This window comes from Onychomys torridus, chromosome 16, assembly GCF_903995425.1.
Source record: "Onychomys torridus chromosome 16, mOncTor1.1, whole genome shotgun sequence".
Lineage (NCBI taxonomy): Eukaryota > Metazoa > Chordata > Mammalia > Rodentia > Cricetidae > Onychomys > Onychomys torridus.
Window position 1 is genome coordinate 2,881,394 of NC_050458.1, and position 16,120 is coordinate 2,897,513.

The window sequence follows — 16,120 nt, forward strand, 5'->3', positions numbered from 1 at the left end:
GAGATAATAACTGTACAGCCTGTAGAGGCTTTTAAGAGACAAAGTTAATGAGGAAAGGTGTTTTTTTTTATAATTAAGAAAAATTTTAAAATTCATTTTACATACCAACCACAGATCCCCTGTCATCCTTTTTCCTGCTCCTCCCCCCACCCTTTCTCCCTACCCCCCATTCCCTCCTCCAAAAGGGTCTTTTCCCCTTAAAGAATGAAGTTTGCATATAAATATTTAGTCATGTATGATTAATTACTTAGGAGTTTTCTATAATTTTATAGGTGTAAATATCTTATTAATGTGTTTAATTTTTTTCTAAGACTTATAAATCTATATTGAGCAATTATCTCCAGAGAGATTTAACCAGGACATATAGTCATTACTATTAAGGGGACTGTTCATATTATACTCTTGTTAGCCTGACATATTTGAAAATATTTCCAGCTTGTTAGGCAAGGAATGGTAGTTCAACTGGTATTTATTTATTGGGATTATGAAGAAAATACCTGGACATTTGATTGTTGAGGTATCTATCAGGTTCTTTGTCTATTTTTCTGGTGAGGAAATCTTTATAAATTGGTTTTGCAGTAACTCTTGATGTATGTGTTGATGATAGATCATCCTTTTCTCTCGCTTGTCTTGCCAAGGCTGCTTTCCACTGGTGCTGTTGTCACAGTGCACCCCCAGCAGGGATTGGCAAGACACAAGGCTGCAGGGCTCTTGACCAGGCATGGGAGGTAGAAGGAGCAGGAAACCAAAGACAATCTAATTGTGACATAACTCAAGAAAAGCATAGGCTGGCTGTGGTGATGCCTGTGTGCCTTTACTCCTAGCACTCTGGATACCAAGGCAGGAGGATTGCAAGTTCAAGGTCAGGTTGGGCTGCATAGCATGACTTAGGCCAGCTAGCCTCCAGCCTGGCTTCTCTCTCCTACAAATTTAGCAGCAAATTCATATTCTTTCCCACACATTTTCTTGTCCATTCATGGCTTATTCAGTGTGTGTTCTCAGGTAGCTTTTAAGGAACCTGGGATTGTATTTGAAGTTTTGTCCCCCAACTTCCACCCCACATCCATCTTCCTGGCACCTTTATTTGGATGCCTTGATTTCCAGTAAGAGGATGACTTTGACTTCTCTTTCGTGTTTAATAGATACTCAAGTGCCAGTTATTCTCAATAAACTTAGAAGGACTTGATTTTATGGCTTAATTATTCCCCCCCCCATGTTTATGTGACAGCAGGAAACAATTACAGTTTAGCTGTGTTTGTATTTTATAATTATTTTTCTTTTTAAGGAGAACTTTCAATGCTGTGTCCTTCTTGGTAGTAATCTTATTTTTTTCTTATAATTGGTTCATGTTATAAATTTTGTGTCATGTTTTAATATCTTTAAAGATTGTCTGGAAAACTGCTTGAACATAGTTACTTGATTTATGTATTTTGACAATAACATTTTAATTATTTCCATACTTATACACTTACAATGTGAGTCTTTTACCCAGTTTTTTGGTTTTTCGAGACAGGGTTTCTCTGTGTAGCTTTGCGCCTTTCCTGGAACTCACTCTGTAGCCCAGGTTGGCCTCGAACTCACAGAGATCCTCCTGGCTGTGCCTCCCAAGTGCTGGGATTAAAGGCGTGCGCCACCACCACCTGGCTCTTTTACCCAGCTTTAACATATGGTTTTAGGATGTCTTATGGTAATAAAATTGAAAAGAGTGATTAAAGGTCTACTAAAGTGACATCATGAAACTCACTATTTTTTGATTTGACCCCTTTTTTTAGAAGGATGAGGGATGAAAATACTGTCATATTCTTCAATTGTTGGTGACATTTCTATTTTAGAATAATCTAGAACTCTAGTATGAATAAATCTCCTGGTTATTAATTCTGTTTGTCTTAGTCTGACTTTTATCTAAAGTATAGTCATCACAGTAAATTTTGTTAATTACTAAAATTTTAGAGTAAATATTATTTTGGTTTAATTATTAGAAATGCTTGTGACATTCTTGCTTTTTATATTATATTTCGTTTTAGGACTTGAAATTGGTCTACTTAATTTGAAAGATATCTTTAAACATCTTTTTGATAATGCTTTTTTTTCTCCAAAATACAGATTCATACTTTAGTAGAGAGTTTGAAACTTTCTATCACAGATCAGCAGTTGCCTATGTTTATCCGTATAATGCAGCTTGGGATTGCTCTTTACTATGGAGAAATAGGCAATTTTAAAGATGGTGAAGCCGAGGACCCTACCTGTCACAGTAAAGATGCATTAGGAAACGTTACAGGTTAGTATAACAGAACCTTAATTTAGAACTACTAAAGAGTTTCACTACTTAAAACTTGGAGAACAGAGCAGGGTGAAGCCTGTCAACAATGGCAGTTCGGCTGCCCCATCCTGACAGTGTCTGCTGAAGCCACCCTGTGGCCATTGTGATGGTTATGTCATCACAGCTCCTGGCTTGAATTTGCATAATTTTGATGGGTAAATATTTTGAGTGTTTTCATAGGTACTGGTCTTTAGTAAGTTATTTATCCTTGTAAAATATTATGTTAAATATTGCCTATTTCAGAGGTTTTTCTGTTTTATTATGAATTTGTGTTTATATGTTCTGGATTCAAGTCACATTTTGTGAGTTTTCTTTGTCAGCCTGTAACTTGCTTATTTGTTTTTAATTAAAACATTGTGTACACATGTATGATGTGTGTGGGTGGGTGTGGATACATTTGTGGGGTCCATTCTCTTCTTTCACTTCCATGTGGCTTCCAGGGATGGGACTGGGGTGGTCAGGCTTGTGGGGCTCCTTAGCTCCCTGGGCATCTTGTCACCCAGCCTCCTCACTTTTAGTAGATGGTTCATGAACAGAAATTATACATTTTGACAGAATATAATCAAGTTTTTCTTTAATAACTGCAGCTTTCAGTGCTAGGGAGTTGGTACAGTTGTAAAAGCATATGCTCAGCAAGCTTGAGGACAGGAGGTTGGATCCTTGGAACTACACAGATGCCAGCTGGCTCTGGAAACCACCTGTAATTCCAGAGTAAGCGGGTAGCCAGGCTGGCTGTGTCAGTGGCTCTGAGGTAACTCAGAGACTGCCTCAGTGAATAAAGTGGAGCACCATGGAGGAGGACTCCTGATGTTGACCTTGGGTCTCTGTACACACCTCGCACATGCTCCCACATGCCTTAGAAAACAGATGAAAGAAAAATATTACTTTCTGGATCTAAGAGAGTGGCTAGGGTTTTTTGGTTTTTGGTTTTTGTTTTGTATTTTATCAGAGGAAGAAAACAGTTCTCTTTGCTTCTGAAGGAACTTAATTTAGTTTTACCAGTTTTCAAGGTGAGGATATATATATATTTTAATGTTTTATTGTGTTTGTGAAACCTTGCAAAGCTCCCAGAAAGCCCTGGGCAGCTTGATTACAACACTCGCTGGTGTCCTGTCATCTTGTTCCTTGTCCTGGGGCTCACAGAATCGTCTGCACCTGGACGTCTGCAGCTTCCCTGTATATTGTAGACACAGTCTGACCACACGCCTTCACTTTTTCCTGATTGTCTACTTCAGAGATTTCCAGTCACATGCATTCAGGCGACTTGTTTCCAGAGCTCTTTTGAGCTTGCCTCACCTATTAATGTTTGTCTTTTGTTCTGTGTTTCATTTGATATAGTTTTTAGCTCCTGAATAATTCACTCATTTTCTTCTGCAATCATCTGCTTTTAGCTTCATCTATCATACTTTTTTCTTTGGAAGTTCAGTTGGAGACTTCTGTGGTTCATGCTAGTTTAAGCCTCATGAAGAGGCATGTGTCCTGTAGCTGCTTGGTGTCCTGTTCTAACACTGTGATCTTAATTTTTCTGGACTTGTTTCTGTTGTTTTACTTTTCCCTCATTATGTTTTTTATTTGCGTTAATAAATTGTATTTATTTTTTTCCAACACACAGTGACATTACTTGGAAACGATTCATTTGTGGCTTCTTCAAGTCTGTTAGATGACAGCAGAGTGCCTGTCAGCTTAAGTTCCTAGATCGGCTGCTGTTTCTCTCTAAGAGAGACTCCTGAACTTGGGTTGAGTTTCTCCTTTGACGGATATGGCTTAGAATTCATTCCAGCAAATAACATGGGGGTTGATTGAAGAGTTCAGTATTCTGTCCTTCCCTCATGTTTGACAGTCATTTTTGTGTGGAAACCTTTATTTCTTACATTTTATCTTGTTTTATAATTGGGGGAATAAATTAATTCTCCTGGATATTTTAAATACTTAGAGCAAGTAGTTTTGATTACAAAAGAAACTAATCATATATATAGCTCCATTTTTCCCATTTAAATGCTCTGTATTTGGCTAAAATGACTGTTTTGATTGGCAGGTACTGAAGATGAAACACGAATAGACATGCAGTATCCTGCTCAGTACAAAGGCCAAGAGTTATTTTCACAGGACTCTGAGGAGCCGCAGGGCTGGGTGTCCTGGGCCTGGTCACTTGTTCCTGCGATCGTGAGTTACGATGGCGGGGAGGAAGACTGCCTTGGGAATGACTCCGCATCAGCTGTGCTTCAGCAGAAGGTGCAGACTCCGAAGGATCCCATTGTCTCTGTAGGGTTCTATTGCACAAAGGCAACTGTGACTTTTAAAGTAGGTGTCTCTTTCTTTTGTTATAGTATCTGTTAACGTTAATGTTTAAAGCTTAGCAGCATTGCAGTTGAACCAGGGCGAGGTGGGGCTCAGTGGATGAAGGGTAGGAGGATCCCATAGTTCTTCCTAACATTGCCTGATCCTTCTAACAGAGTTCTTGAATTTTGATTTCTTCTTGTCTTGTTAAAGTTGCTACCACCTTTCTTTCTTATCTGTGTCATATAAACTCTCCTGCCCTGGATTATTCAGTTGGCATATAAACCTGCTTTAATATTAAAAAAAAAAACCAACCCAAAATCTCATAGCTGGGGTTAGAGTTTTGGCGATTAAGAGCTCATATTGCTCTTTCAGAGGGCTGAGTTTTGGTTCCCAGAATCAAGTTAAGCTCCAGGGGATCCTGTGCTCTCTTCTGGCCTCTGTGGGTACTGCAGTCATGTGCACATAACCCCCACATAGACAGACAGACACATAATTAAACATAAAATAAATCTCTAAAATCTCACAGCTGCTCTTTCTGTGATTTCCTTATAGCAAAGTTTATTTCACATTAGTTACTCACTACTAATGAGATTGAATGAGATATTTTCACACATGCATGTAGCAGGTACCAGAAGTTAATTGTGCCCTCTCTTCCTCTTGTTTTCCACCCCCTTCCACCCCTTCCCAGCCCTTAGAGTCAGTGGTGTTCTTTCAGGCCAGCTTCCTTTAGCTTCCTCCTGTCAGTGAATATGCAGTGCTGTTTTTTTGTCTCTTCTTTTTCTTTGTCTTTTTTTTTTTTTTTTTTTTTTTGTGGTAGTGGTGTGTGTGTTTGTGTGTGTGTGTGTCCAGCATGTTTCATTTAATGTAATGTTTTCTAGTTTCATCCATTTTCCTGGAAATTTCATTCTTTATTACTGAGTAATACCCCATTGTGTATCTGTATCACTTAAATGTCATTTATTTGGTGATAGGCTTCTAAGCTGTTTCTGTATCTTGGTTATTACAAATAAATAGAGGCATAATAAATATGGAATGGAGGTATCTTTAGTATGCTGAACATTTTCTTTGAAGGTGTATCTTAAGTGGGCTACTGGATCATGTATGGCAGTTGTAGTTTTTGTCTCATGGTCATCTCAATACTGTTGTTTATTGGCCATGTTGATTTTCATTCTCACCAGTAGTATGGCCGAAGTTCCTTTGCTCTATATCTTTGCTAACGCTTGTAATACATTTTATTGTTTATGTGTAGATTTGCCAGTTTTACTTCATTTGTATGAGTGTTTTGTGTGCATGTATGTATGTGTTCTATTGTGCCTGATACTCACTGAGGTCAGAGGGCAGTGGGTTCCCTGAAACTGGAGTTAGAATAGTTGTGAGCCACCATCTGGGTATTGGGAACCAAATCCATCATGAGAGTCGCAAATGTTCCTAACTGCTGAACCATTTCTGCAGCCTACATTTTTATTTTATTTTATTTTTTTCATTTTTACTTTTAAAGAACTACTTTTATCTTTCCTCTCTTTGTTTAAGACAGTTCAGTTTGTATCTAGGTCCTCTTCTCTTTTAAACAGCATTCAACTACTTTATTAAAAGTGAATGTAGCCAGGCGGTGGTGGCGCATGCCTTTAATCCCAGCACTCTAGAGGCAGAGCCAAGAGGATCTCTGAGTTCGAGACCAGCCTGGTCTACAGAATGAGATCCAGGACAGACATCAAAGCTACACAGAGAAACCCTGTCTTGAAAACAAAACAAAACAAAAGAATGTAGCTATATATTCAATTAGAGTACATAACATGTATGATTACAGTGAGTAAAAGGGAACATTCTTTTGTGTAAGTATATTTATTAGTACTTTGGTATCCCTTATTTGTTCTTTGATAATATTTTGCCTTCCCTTCCTTTCAAATATAACTCAGCTTGAATTTTGAATTGTTTCCTAGCTTTTTCTAATACTATTACCATACATGTCTACAATCAGTTCTTAATTTTTGCAACAAATGTTCACTCATTTATTTGACCCAGAGTCTCATTTAACACAAACTGGCCTCAAACTTTCTATTTAATGGCCAAGAATGACATTGGATTTCTGATCCTGTGTCCTCTTAAGTGCTGCGAAGGTTTACAGCCATCCACTGCTGTGCCTAAATTCAAATATTAATACCAGCTGTGTCCCTGTGAGTAAGACTAAGTGAAGTCAGCAATCCTAGTCTAGAGCTTACATTATAATTATAAACCAATATGATGTAAAGTATGTTTATTAGTAAGCTAGGTAGAGAAAGAGAGGAAAGTAACAGTGAGTGTTGCATTAAAAGGGAGAGAATTGCACATTTTAAATTAGTTGCTGAGGAAAGTTGTTTTGTGAAGGAAGCATTTAAGCAAAGGTTCATGAAAGAGAAAGCCTCGTGGATGTATGGGAATGAGCATTTCAGGACTAGCAAGTGTTCAAGAACTATCAAGGAGCAGCAGTTTAGAACACGAGCTAATGTGTCAACAGTATAAACCTGTCAGACAGTGGGCGTTTGCAGCAGTGTAGTTTGAAAACCACTTAGGTAATTTTAAACTTGTCTGTATTTTGAGTGAGTTCAAATTATCCTTTACACTGGATCATTGTGGTGGTTGTGCTGAATGGATGTGTGGATATGCTGATGGCGGTCAGATTTGTACCTTCCCTCTCCCTGGAGGACACTGGTGTCACATCTCATGCTTTAAAACATACAGACACAGAACACTTGGTTTTCCTATGCTGTCCTGCACTCTCCACTGTTTTATAATTTATGAAATTCCAACATTATCCATTTTATGAATATTGTTTTCTAAACCTCTGTGTTAAGTTAGTCATCATATTCCATACTTCTTAGAAGCTATTCACAGAGTATGAATCTATAAACTTAGTACGTCAGTATGTATTTAAAAAAAGTAGTGAAGAAAGGCAAAGATTAAAAGTACTACGTTTCTAATGATTTATTAAATTACTGATACAAATTGTATCCCATAGAACCAGTATAGGCACTTATGCAAAATATCTGTGGAGGGACAGTATTTGTTATTAGTCAGTAAATTTTTTTGTTTGTTTTTGTTTTTCGAGACAGGGTTTCTCTGTGTAGTTTTGGTGCCTGTCCTGGATCTCACTCTGTAGACCAGGCTGGCCTTGAACTCACAGGGATCCACTAGGCTCTGCCTCTTGAGTGCCGGGAGTAAAGGTATGTGCCACCACCTCCTGGCAAATATAAAAATGTAAAGCATTTGTGCTTCTCTGATGTTTCTCTGAGGAAAATATGTTGATACATAGGAGGGAAATATTTGTATTCAGGGTTCCGCTTGGATTTTAAGAAGGTATGGACTTAATTTGTGGTTTATATTTTGGTCAGAAAATAAGATCATATTTCTATATTAGCATTTGGAACAGTTGATATTTGTCCAACAAAATCATGCTAAATTAAATGTAGCATTTTTGTAGTAATGTTTAAGTTGTTCTTGTAATGTTTAAGTCCTTTTAATCAATTAATTGCTTTTTCTGTGGAGTAATTGTAGACAGCTGAAGGCTGATCAAGTTTTGAAATTCATTTTTACTTAAATATTTTCACTTTCAGAGTTCTGCTTACAAATAGCAACTTTGAGAATGCCAATACTAGAAATATATAAGAAATAAAAGCTTATCTGTAACAGAAAAAAGTATAGAATCATTAGATTAAATGAGAACGATTAGTTCTTCTCAGTATAAAGCAGTTAGGCTTAAAATTATAATTTCCAGTTCAATATCTTTTATTTGACTTAATTTTTTAAAAAAAAATGTGATCTCTCTGTTTGCATTTCAATTTGAAGTATATTATCTATCCATTTTGCAGAATTACAGTAACCAAATCATTGCCAAATCCAAGAAGGACACATTAATTAAAGAAATAACCCTTTCATAAGGGAAGGAATTTTAAATTGCAGAAGAGTTTTAGCAGTACTGCAGAGTTTTCTTTGCCCGTTTCTCCTGTTTGTTACCAGTTTGTGCTGTCATGGAATGTTAGCCAAACCAATAAGCAAAGACTAATTGTTTCTAGACTGTAATTAACCCTTGTCATTTTATTTTTCTGTTCTGTGATGCACACTAGGCTGGCCCATTGTGTTCAGAGAAGTGCAGTTCAGGTCAGGTGTGCTCTCTTAACCCCTGCACATGTGAGCCAGCCTGATGGACAGGTTGAGCTCTGGACCACTTGAGGTTACATAGGGAGACAATATCTCAAAAAAACCAATGTGCCAAACAGAAACAACCCAAAAGGGGAAGTAATATAAACACATTATGTAAATAATATCCTACGAGTTTCAGGGAACAGGAGGAGTGTTTGTATTATGTCGCTAGTGGTCCACATTAGTGCTTGTTTCCCAGCAGATGACAAGTATTTGTTGCATGGATGAATAGGTCTGTGAGATAGTGTAGGGGATGTATTTTGATAAGGAACATCTGTGATCCCACCTCCTGTGGGAACTAGAAAGTCTTACTGAATCTGTGTTTCTCTGTAGCTTCTTTCTCTTAAAAATAGTGGAGAATCTTGGAAATGATTGAAATTAAACATACTTGGATTGAAATTAAACATACTTGGAAAAATAAATTAAGTGAATTAAAGTCATAGTATATATAATACGTTTTTGGTAGATTATTCGGGCCATTTTATGAGTGGGACTGTGAATATATGTATCTTTGTTTTTTTTTAAAGTGCTATCAAAGGAGTTAAAAAAACGTTGCATGTTTGACTAATCTTTAGTCCATGGATAATTTGTAGCAGCTGTTTCTTCCTTTTTTTGCACCTGTTTTTCTGCTTAATAATTAAATTCCTGAATCTTAAAATTGGCCTTATTTTCATAATGCATAATGAAAATGACAATGTATTGCTGTTTATGGCTAATTTTGATTTACTTAATATCCTTCTATTTCTTAGCTTACTGAAATGCAAGCTGAAAGTAGCTATTATAGTCCACAGAAAGTCAAATCTAAGGAAGTTTTGTGTTGGGAACAAGAAGGAACCACAATTGAGGTAATCTGTCAACATTAACATGGGACCATGGGCTTTTATCAGAGATGTGTATTTAAAATACTTATAGTCTTGCAATCATTCTGTTTTAGTCAGTATTATTGATTGGAATAATTATTCCTTCCATATGCAACATGAATTTGTTTCAGAATGTGTGTCTGTGTGAGTGTGGGAGGCTTGATGTTCACAGAGTGCCAACCATTGAGGCTATGAAGTTTTGAGGATACAGAGACAAGAACGCTGTGTATGTGTCATAGTGTATCATTGTTGAATGCATATTAAAGGCAGCAGTCCCAACTGTTTTATGTAGAAAGTCAACAAGGAAAGCCCGTACTGCGTTATTAAATACAGGTTCTTCATTTTAATGTCCCTTTCCCTTACAGGCCCTTATGATGGGAGAGTCTTTCTTTGATTGTCAGATTGGATTTGTAGGGTGCAGAGCCATGTGTCTTAAAGGAATTATGGGTGTTAGAGATTTTGAAGAGCATACGAATAGAACTGAAAATGTAAGTCAAGATCTTCCCCTTCTTTTAGATAGAATGCAGGGATAATGACGTGCACTAATAACCATATAAGATCTGCTTGGCTACCTTCGAATTTGGCCTGAAAGAGGGCCTTTCTTGTTCCCTCTGCATTTCCTGTGTAAGAAATTATGTATCTCAGGATATATAAAAAGCTGATAGCACTTAACACTTAGATAATCATTTCAAACACATTTCATTCATAAATGCTTTATTGTTTATGGTAGTTGCTTGGAGTTCCTTTTCAGTTTTTTAATTGTTCTTTGTCAAAATAGCAGTAAACAGAGATCGCATTCCTTTCCTTTTTTTATAGGAGGACATCAAGCTTTAGTGATTTCTGTTGAGTACTAAATGAGTAAAGTATCATTAATAGTAATGACTTTTTCTCCTGTTCAGATTTATACATTCATTTTTCAGGAATCCTGCTTCTTCATTTGTGGTGAAAATTTGAGTACAAAAGGTTTGACATACCTTACAAATTCATTGTTTGATTACCGAAGCCCAGAGAACAATGGCACCCGTGCAGAGTTCATCTTGGATGCAGCTCACCATAAGGTCCGGGAATAGATGATATTTGAGCCAAATACTTGCTGTGGGTGGGTGGACACATTGTGTGAATACTTGTGATCATTGTTTGCTTCTCAGTCTCTTCCAAGCATTGATTGTTTATTGAAACATTTGGAATGTTTTGGTCTAGGTTCTTAACCTACAAAGGCTTAAGGGATGTACAGAAATGTTTAGCTTTTTGTAGTATTGCCATAGTTTATGCATAGTTTACAATTAATCAGTTATGGAGGAAACACATAGAATTACCTCTATTAATTTTTTTTTGTCTCTGAACTGTAAGATTGATGAAAGTACAAATACCTTTGTATTCGTGTAATATAAACTTATAATTTACATTTTAATTTTTTAATTGAGATTGGCTTTCATAGTTAAAACTAAAGAATTTAATGTTTCCAAGTGTGATGAACACACATTTAGAACATTCCAGTGTATTGTCAGTGTTTGAAGTGTTTCTTGTCAGTATATTGAGGTAATTGTGGACTGCCTCTCTTTGAAGGATGCATTATTGAGCAGTCTTGTGATAGTGATAAAGGTCAAGAGTATGTACTACATACTCATTAAAGCTATTCATTAACTAGACAGCGTTCCAGATGTCTAGTAGAAATATGGTTGGCCTCCAGTGAGGTCGGCCTTAGAGGAACACTACTCGTCTTAGGAGTGAATTTTCTGGATAACCTCTCTTCTTTTGCTTTGCAGTCCTTTGGTTGATGCAGTCAGTGTAGGGTTGTGAACCAGATGTGTTCTGTTTTAATACTTTGTTCTGTCCAATGTTGTGCTTAATTTTTGTGTTTATTGGCAGGAGACATACACTGAAGTAGCAGGCGTGCAGAGGTTTGGTGCTTTCTACATGGATTACCTGTACACCGTGGAGCACAACAATGGCAAAGGTGTGGCTTCTCTTGATTTGCAGAAAATAAAGGCAACTTCAGAGTTAGTTGGCCCTTGGCATGCTATATTCCATTATATTACACTTATCTTTGGTATTGTAATAGAATTTTAGTGTTATAATAGACTGTTCTAATAGATCCTGGCATTTTATTTATTCATTTATTTTATTTGATTTATTTTAATTTTTTTGGTTTTTCGAGACAGGGTTTCTTTGTGTAGCTTTGTGCCTTTCCTGGATCTCGCTTTGTAGACCAGGCTGGCCTCGAACTCACAGAGATCCGTCTGCCTCTGCCTCCCAAGTGCTGGGATTAAAGGCATGCGCCACCACTGCCTGGCGATCCTTGCATTTTAAATCCTTTACTTGTATAGCTGTACAAAAATACATTTAAAATACCCAACTCATATCAGTATCCATATGCATTAAATATAAAAATTATATATATGAAATTTCATTTTATATTAGCACGTCAGAAAAAAACACTTATTTTTCTATACTAAATATATTTTGAATATATCTATGTATAGAGTTTTTTTTATTAAAAGTTTGTTGTTATGAGCAGAAAAGTGGAAATAAACTCCTTCAGTGCTGAACACAGGTTAAATAGACATTTAAATAAATAATAGTTGTAAACCATGTTAAAAACAGTAGCATAAATAAGGAACTAGGGGAGGTCAAAGTAAAAAAAAATGACAGCTTGTTTGAAGGGTTGAAAATTTCAGAGTTGATCTTGAATGAAGGTAAGGCCTTTTTTTTATAAAGAGAAGAACATGAGGCTGGAGAGATGGCTCAGAGGTTAAGAACACTGACTGCCCTTCCAGAGGTCCTGAGTTCAATTCCCAGCAACCACATGGTGGCTCACAACCATCTGTAATAAGATCTGGTGCTCTCTTCTGGCCTGCAGGCAACATGCAGACAGACCACTGTACATAATAAAGCTTTAAAAAAAAAGAGAGAACAACAACATATCAGCACATTTCTGTCATCTTTTTTGCATTGTTTTTGTGCTTTTAGTTTTCATTAATCAGAATTAAATATGGTATTTATATATTTACTTTTTATGTCTGATTGATGCTTAAAATACTAATATAAAATTGACTTTTTCTAGGTCCAGCAAATCAGCAAGACTTTCCTTTAGGGAAAAATGAGGATTTGGGAATAGTCCAAGAAAAGTCTACCAAAAGCCTTGTTATAGGTCCTCTGGATTTCCGCTTGGACAGTAGTGCGGTACATCGGATTTTGAAGATGATTGTCTGTGCTTTGGAACATGAATATGAACCATACAGTAGGCTAAAACCAGGTTTGTTCTTGGCTTAATTCTTGACTGACAAGATGTTTCACTGATTGTATGACTCAGTTTTACTTTCTTTCTATTATATTTTGCCTCTTAGCATGGGCTTTCTTTAATGTGTATATCTGTCAAATTAGTGAGTGAACTTGTTTGTGGAAATCCGTAAGGTGAAATGTGTAATTTTTGGCATAAGGACTTGAACATGCCATATTTGTCAGTGTTTCCTTGTCATGCTTCCTTATTTTATGTGGATTGATTGGTGCTTTGCCTACATGTATGTCCGTGTGAGGGTGTTGGTTCCCCTGGGACTGGAGTTACAGACAGTTGTGAGCTGCCATGTGGGTGCTGGGAATTGAACCCTGTCCTCTGGAAGAGCAGCCAGTGCTCTTACCCATCCAGCCGTCTCTCCAGCCCCCATTGTCGTGCCTTTTACTAGTCTTTTTAACACATGAGTGTGAAATATTACCTGAACATGCATATTTAACATTTGAGGAAACTTAAGAACTACTGATAAAAATGAGTTTGCTATACAACTGATTTTAACACATGATACAAAGATATTATATTTTCTTAAAATAAATTACTTTTAATTCAGTGAAACAACTCTATAGAGGAAAGTACCATAATGAGAGAATATAGTATATACCAGTTAAGAACTCACCGATGGAATCACGATACGGTTTGAACTTCAACCATCACTTTTTTTTCCATTTAATCTTTTTTTTCAATTTTTTATTTCTATTTTTTCCTAAGACAGGGTTTCTCTGTGTCGCCTTGGCTGTTCTGGAACTTGCTGTGTAGACCAGGCTGGCCCTGAACTCACAGAGACCTGCCTACTGCTGCCTCCTGAGTGCTGAGGCACATGCCACCACCACCGGCTTAACTTTTTTTTTCTAATGTTTATTGGCCTTTCTTCCTTCCTCTTGCCCTCTCTCACTTCCTCCTTTTTTTGCCTACCTCTGTGTCTGTGTGAGAGTGTTGGATCCCTTGGAACTGGACAGGTGTGAGCTACCATGTGGGTGTTAGGACCTGAACTTGGGTCCTCTGGAAGAGCCAGTGCTCTTAACAGCTGAGCCATCTCTCCAGCCCCTTCAATTATCTTTTTATTTATGGGTATGTGTGTATATGTGTAGGAATGTATGTATGTGTGTACAGGTACCCACAGACACCAGAAGAGGTCAGATACACTTGATCTGGATTTACAGAAGGCTTGTGACCCTTCTGAAGGCTGGGAACCAGATTCTGGTTCTCTGGAAGTGCAGTAAATGTTCCTAACTACTGAGCTATGTCTGTGGTCTGTGATCCCTCTTTTCAGTAACATTTCAAAATTTCTAGTCCTTTCTCTATATATACTGGGTTAGAGTTATTATGAAACATAGATAATCGTTTCTTCAATATTCATTTATTTCTTATAATAGAAACTTCTATAATAAAATTAAAGACTGTGCATCTTTGGTATAGTCATGTGATGATGTTCTGGTGACCAGGATGGGAGGTGAACTCTGTGTGGAGTTTGGGGCTATGACTTTAAAAGGAAAGAACATGCCTTTTTTCTTTCTTTTTTCTTTCTCCTGTTTTCTTCTGCCTGGAAATCAAGTGTAATCAGAAATTGGCTTTGCTGTTGTGGACTGAGCTAAAAGCTGCATGCCATCCTTAGGAACGTCAGGGCAACAAGGTGAAAACTCAGTACTGTGGCTGTACTGTGTCGAGCCTGGAGCCTATAGACTGTAGATATGTGATGAGACATTTGTCCAGTATTCATTGGCTTCCTTGATTGCTCTCTACCTTTCAGTTTCAAGCTGAAAATAGTTGACTTCAGTATAGAATAGTGATCACCAGTTGATGATTAAAATCATCAACCCAGGAAACAGGTGAAAGTTGTAGACACACAGAGTTTCATTTTGAGGACATGGCTTTATCATTTTATTTACCAAAAGTGTGAAATGTCCTCCTATTTACCTGCAAGGTGATTTCCAAGCCCCATATACTTGGTATTAATTCAAAGAGTTTTAATTCTAAATGAAAACAACAACAACAAAAACAAACAAAAAACAAGGTGTCTTGGGTTTCTATTGCTTTGAAAAGACACCATGACCACAGCAACTCTCATAAAGTTAATTGGGGTGTCTTACAGTGTCAGAGGTTTAGTACCTTACCATCATGGTTGGAAACATGGTGGTGTGCAGGCAGACATGGTGCTGAAGAGGGAGCTGAGGGTTCTACTTCTTGATCTGCAGCACACTTCTTCCAACAAAGCCATGCCTCCTGATAGTGCCACTCCCTTTGGAGGCCATTTTTTCCCCCAAACCACTACCCAAGGCAATGAGTATTTCAAGGCAATTTGTGATTTTTTTTCCTGGAAGGCAGATTTTTCTGTCCCACCAGCCAACTCCCAAATAACCACATGGAGACATCTTATTAGTTACAAAAGCTGGGCTGATAGTTTAGGTTCGTTGCTAACTAGCTCTTACAACTTAAATTAACCATTTCTGTTAATCCGTGTACTACTCCAAGGCTCGTTTTTCTCATCTATGAGCTTCCCATGTTGTTTCATCTGTGTCTACTGGCGACTTTCAGCAACTTCGCGCTTCTTCCCAGCATTCTCTCTGCCCTGAAAGTCCTGCCTAGCTACTGGCCATTTAGCTTTTTAATTAAACCAATCACAGTGACATGTATTCACACAGTGTAATGGAATATTCCCACAACACTTTCTTATAGAAGAATTATGTCTATTCATCTATATATATATGTGTGTGTGTGTGTACATATGTATATATAATATATATATATAATATATAATATATATATAATGCATGTATACGCATAACTAAAATTTAAAAATATATAAAATTTGAAATAGTTGATCATCAGATAAATGTGATATATGTATATATGCCTGTAATCCTAGTACTTAGAAATCTTTGAGAGGTTCTTTAGGGATCTACTTTGCGTTTCTTGTATCACTTCCTCCTTTCCCCTCATTATCTGTGGTGTTTGTTTTCACCAAGTTCTTCTACTTGGATATGTAGAAGCTGGAATGGTGCATTGTTGGTATTCTGACGGTAAGCTAGTCTATCTCATATATCATTATATATTGACTAGAAGTATATAATATGTAAATATTTATATAAATTTATATATTGAATATTAATATGTAATATTCAATTAGAATTTTACTTCCTGTATTGTCTAGTTTTGTTTCTTTGCTGTACTTTTGTCTTTAATGATCACTTTTCT

At 37.0% G+C, this 16,120-nt stretch overlaps 1 protein-coding gene across 6 annotated transcripts in view; it reads left to right on the plus strand.

Annotated features, from left to right (window-relative positions):
• Positions 1 to 16,120, plus strand: part of Vps13b (vacuolar protein sorting 13 homolog B) — a 553,125-nt gene that overhangs the window by 51,445 nt on the left and 485,560 nt on the right. For all 6 annotated transcript variants that reach the window (XM_036207944.1, XM_036207941.1, XM_036207943.1 and 3 more), the window contains exons 7-13: positions 2,104 to 2,278; positions 4,356 to 4,621; positions 9,526 to 9,621; positions 10,002 to 10,124; positions 10,557 to 10,694; positions 11,506 to 11,593; positions 12,701 to 12,892. In XM_036207944.1, the coding sequence (XP_036063837.1) occupies positions 2,104 to 2,278; positions 4,356 to 4,621; positions 9,526 to 9,621; positions 10,002 to 10,124; positions 10,557 to 10,694; positions 11,506 to 11,593; positions 12,701 to 12,892 (1,078 nt within the window). The remainder of the gene's footprint in view (positions 1 to 2,103; positions 2,279 to 4,355; positions 4,622 to 9,525; positions 9,622 to 10,001; positions 10,125 to 10,556; positions 10,695 to 11,505; positions 11,594 to 12,700; positions 12,893 to 16,120) is intronic.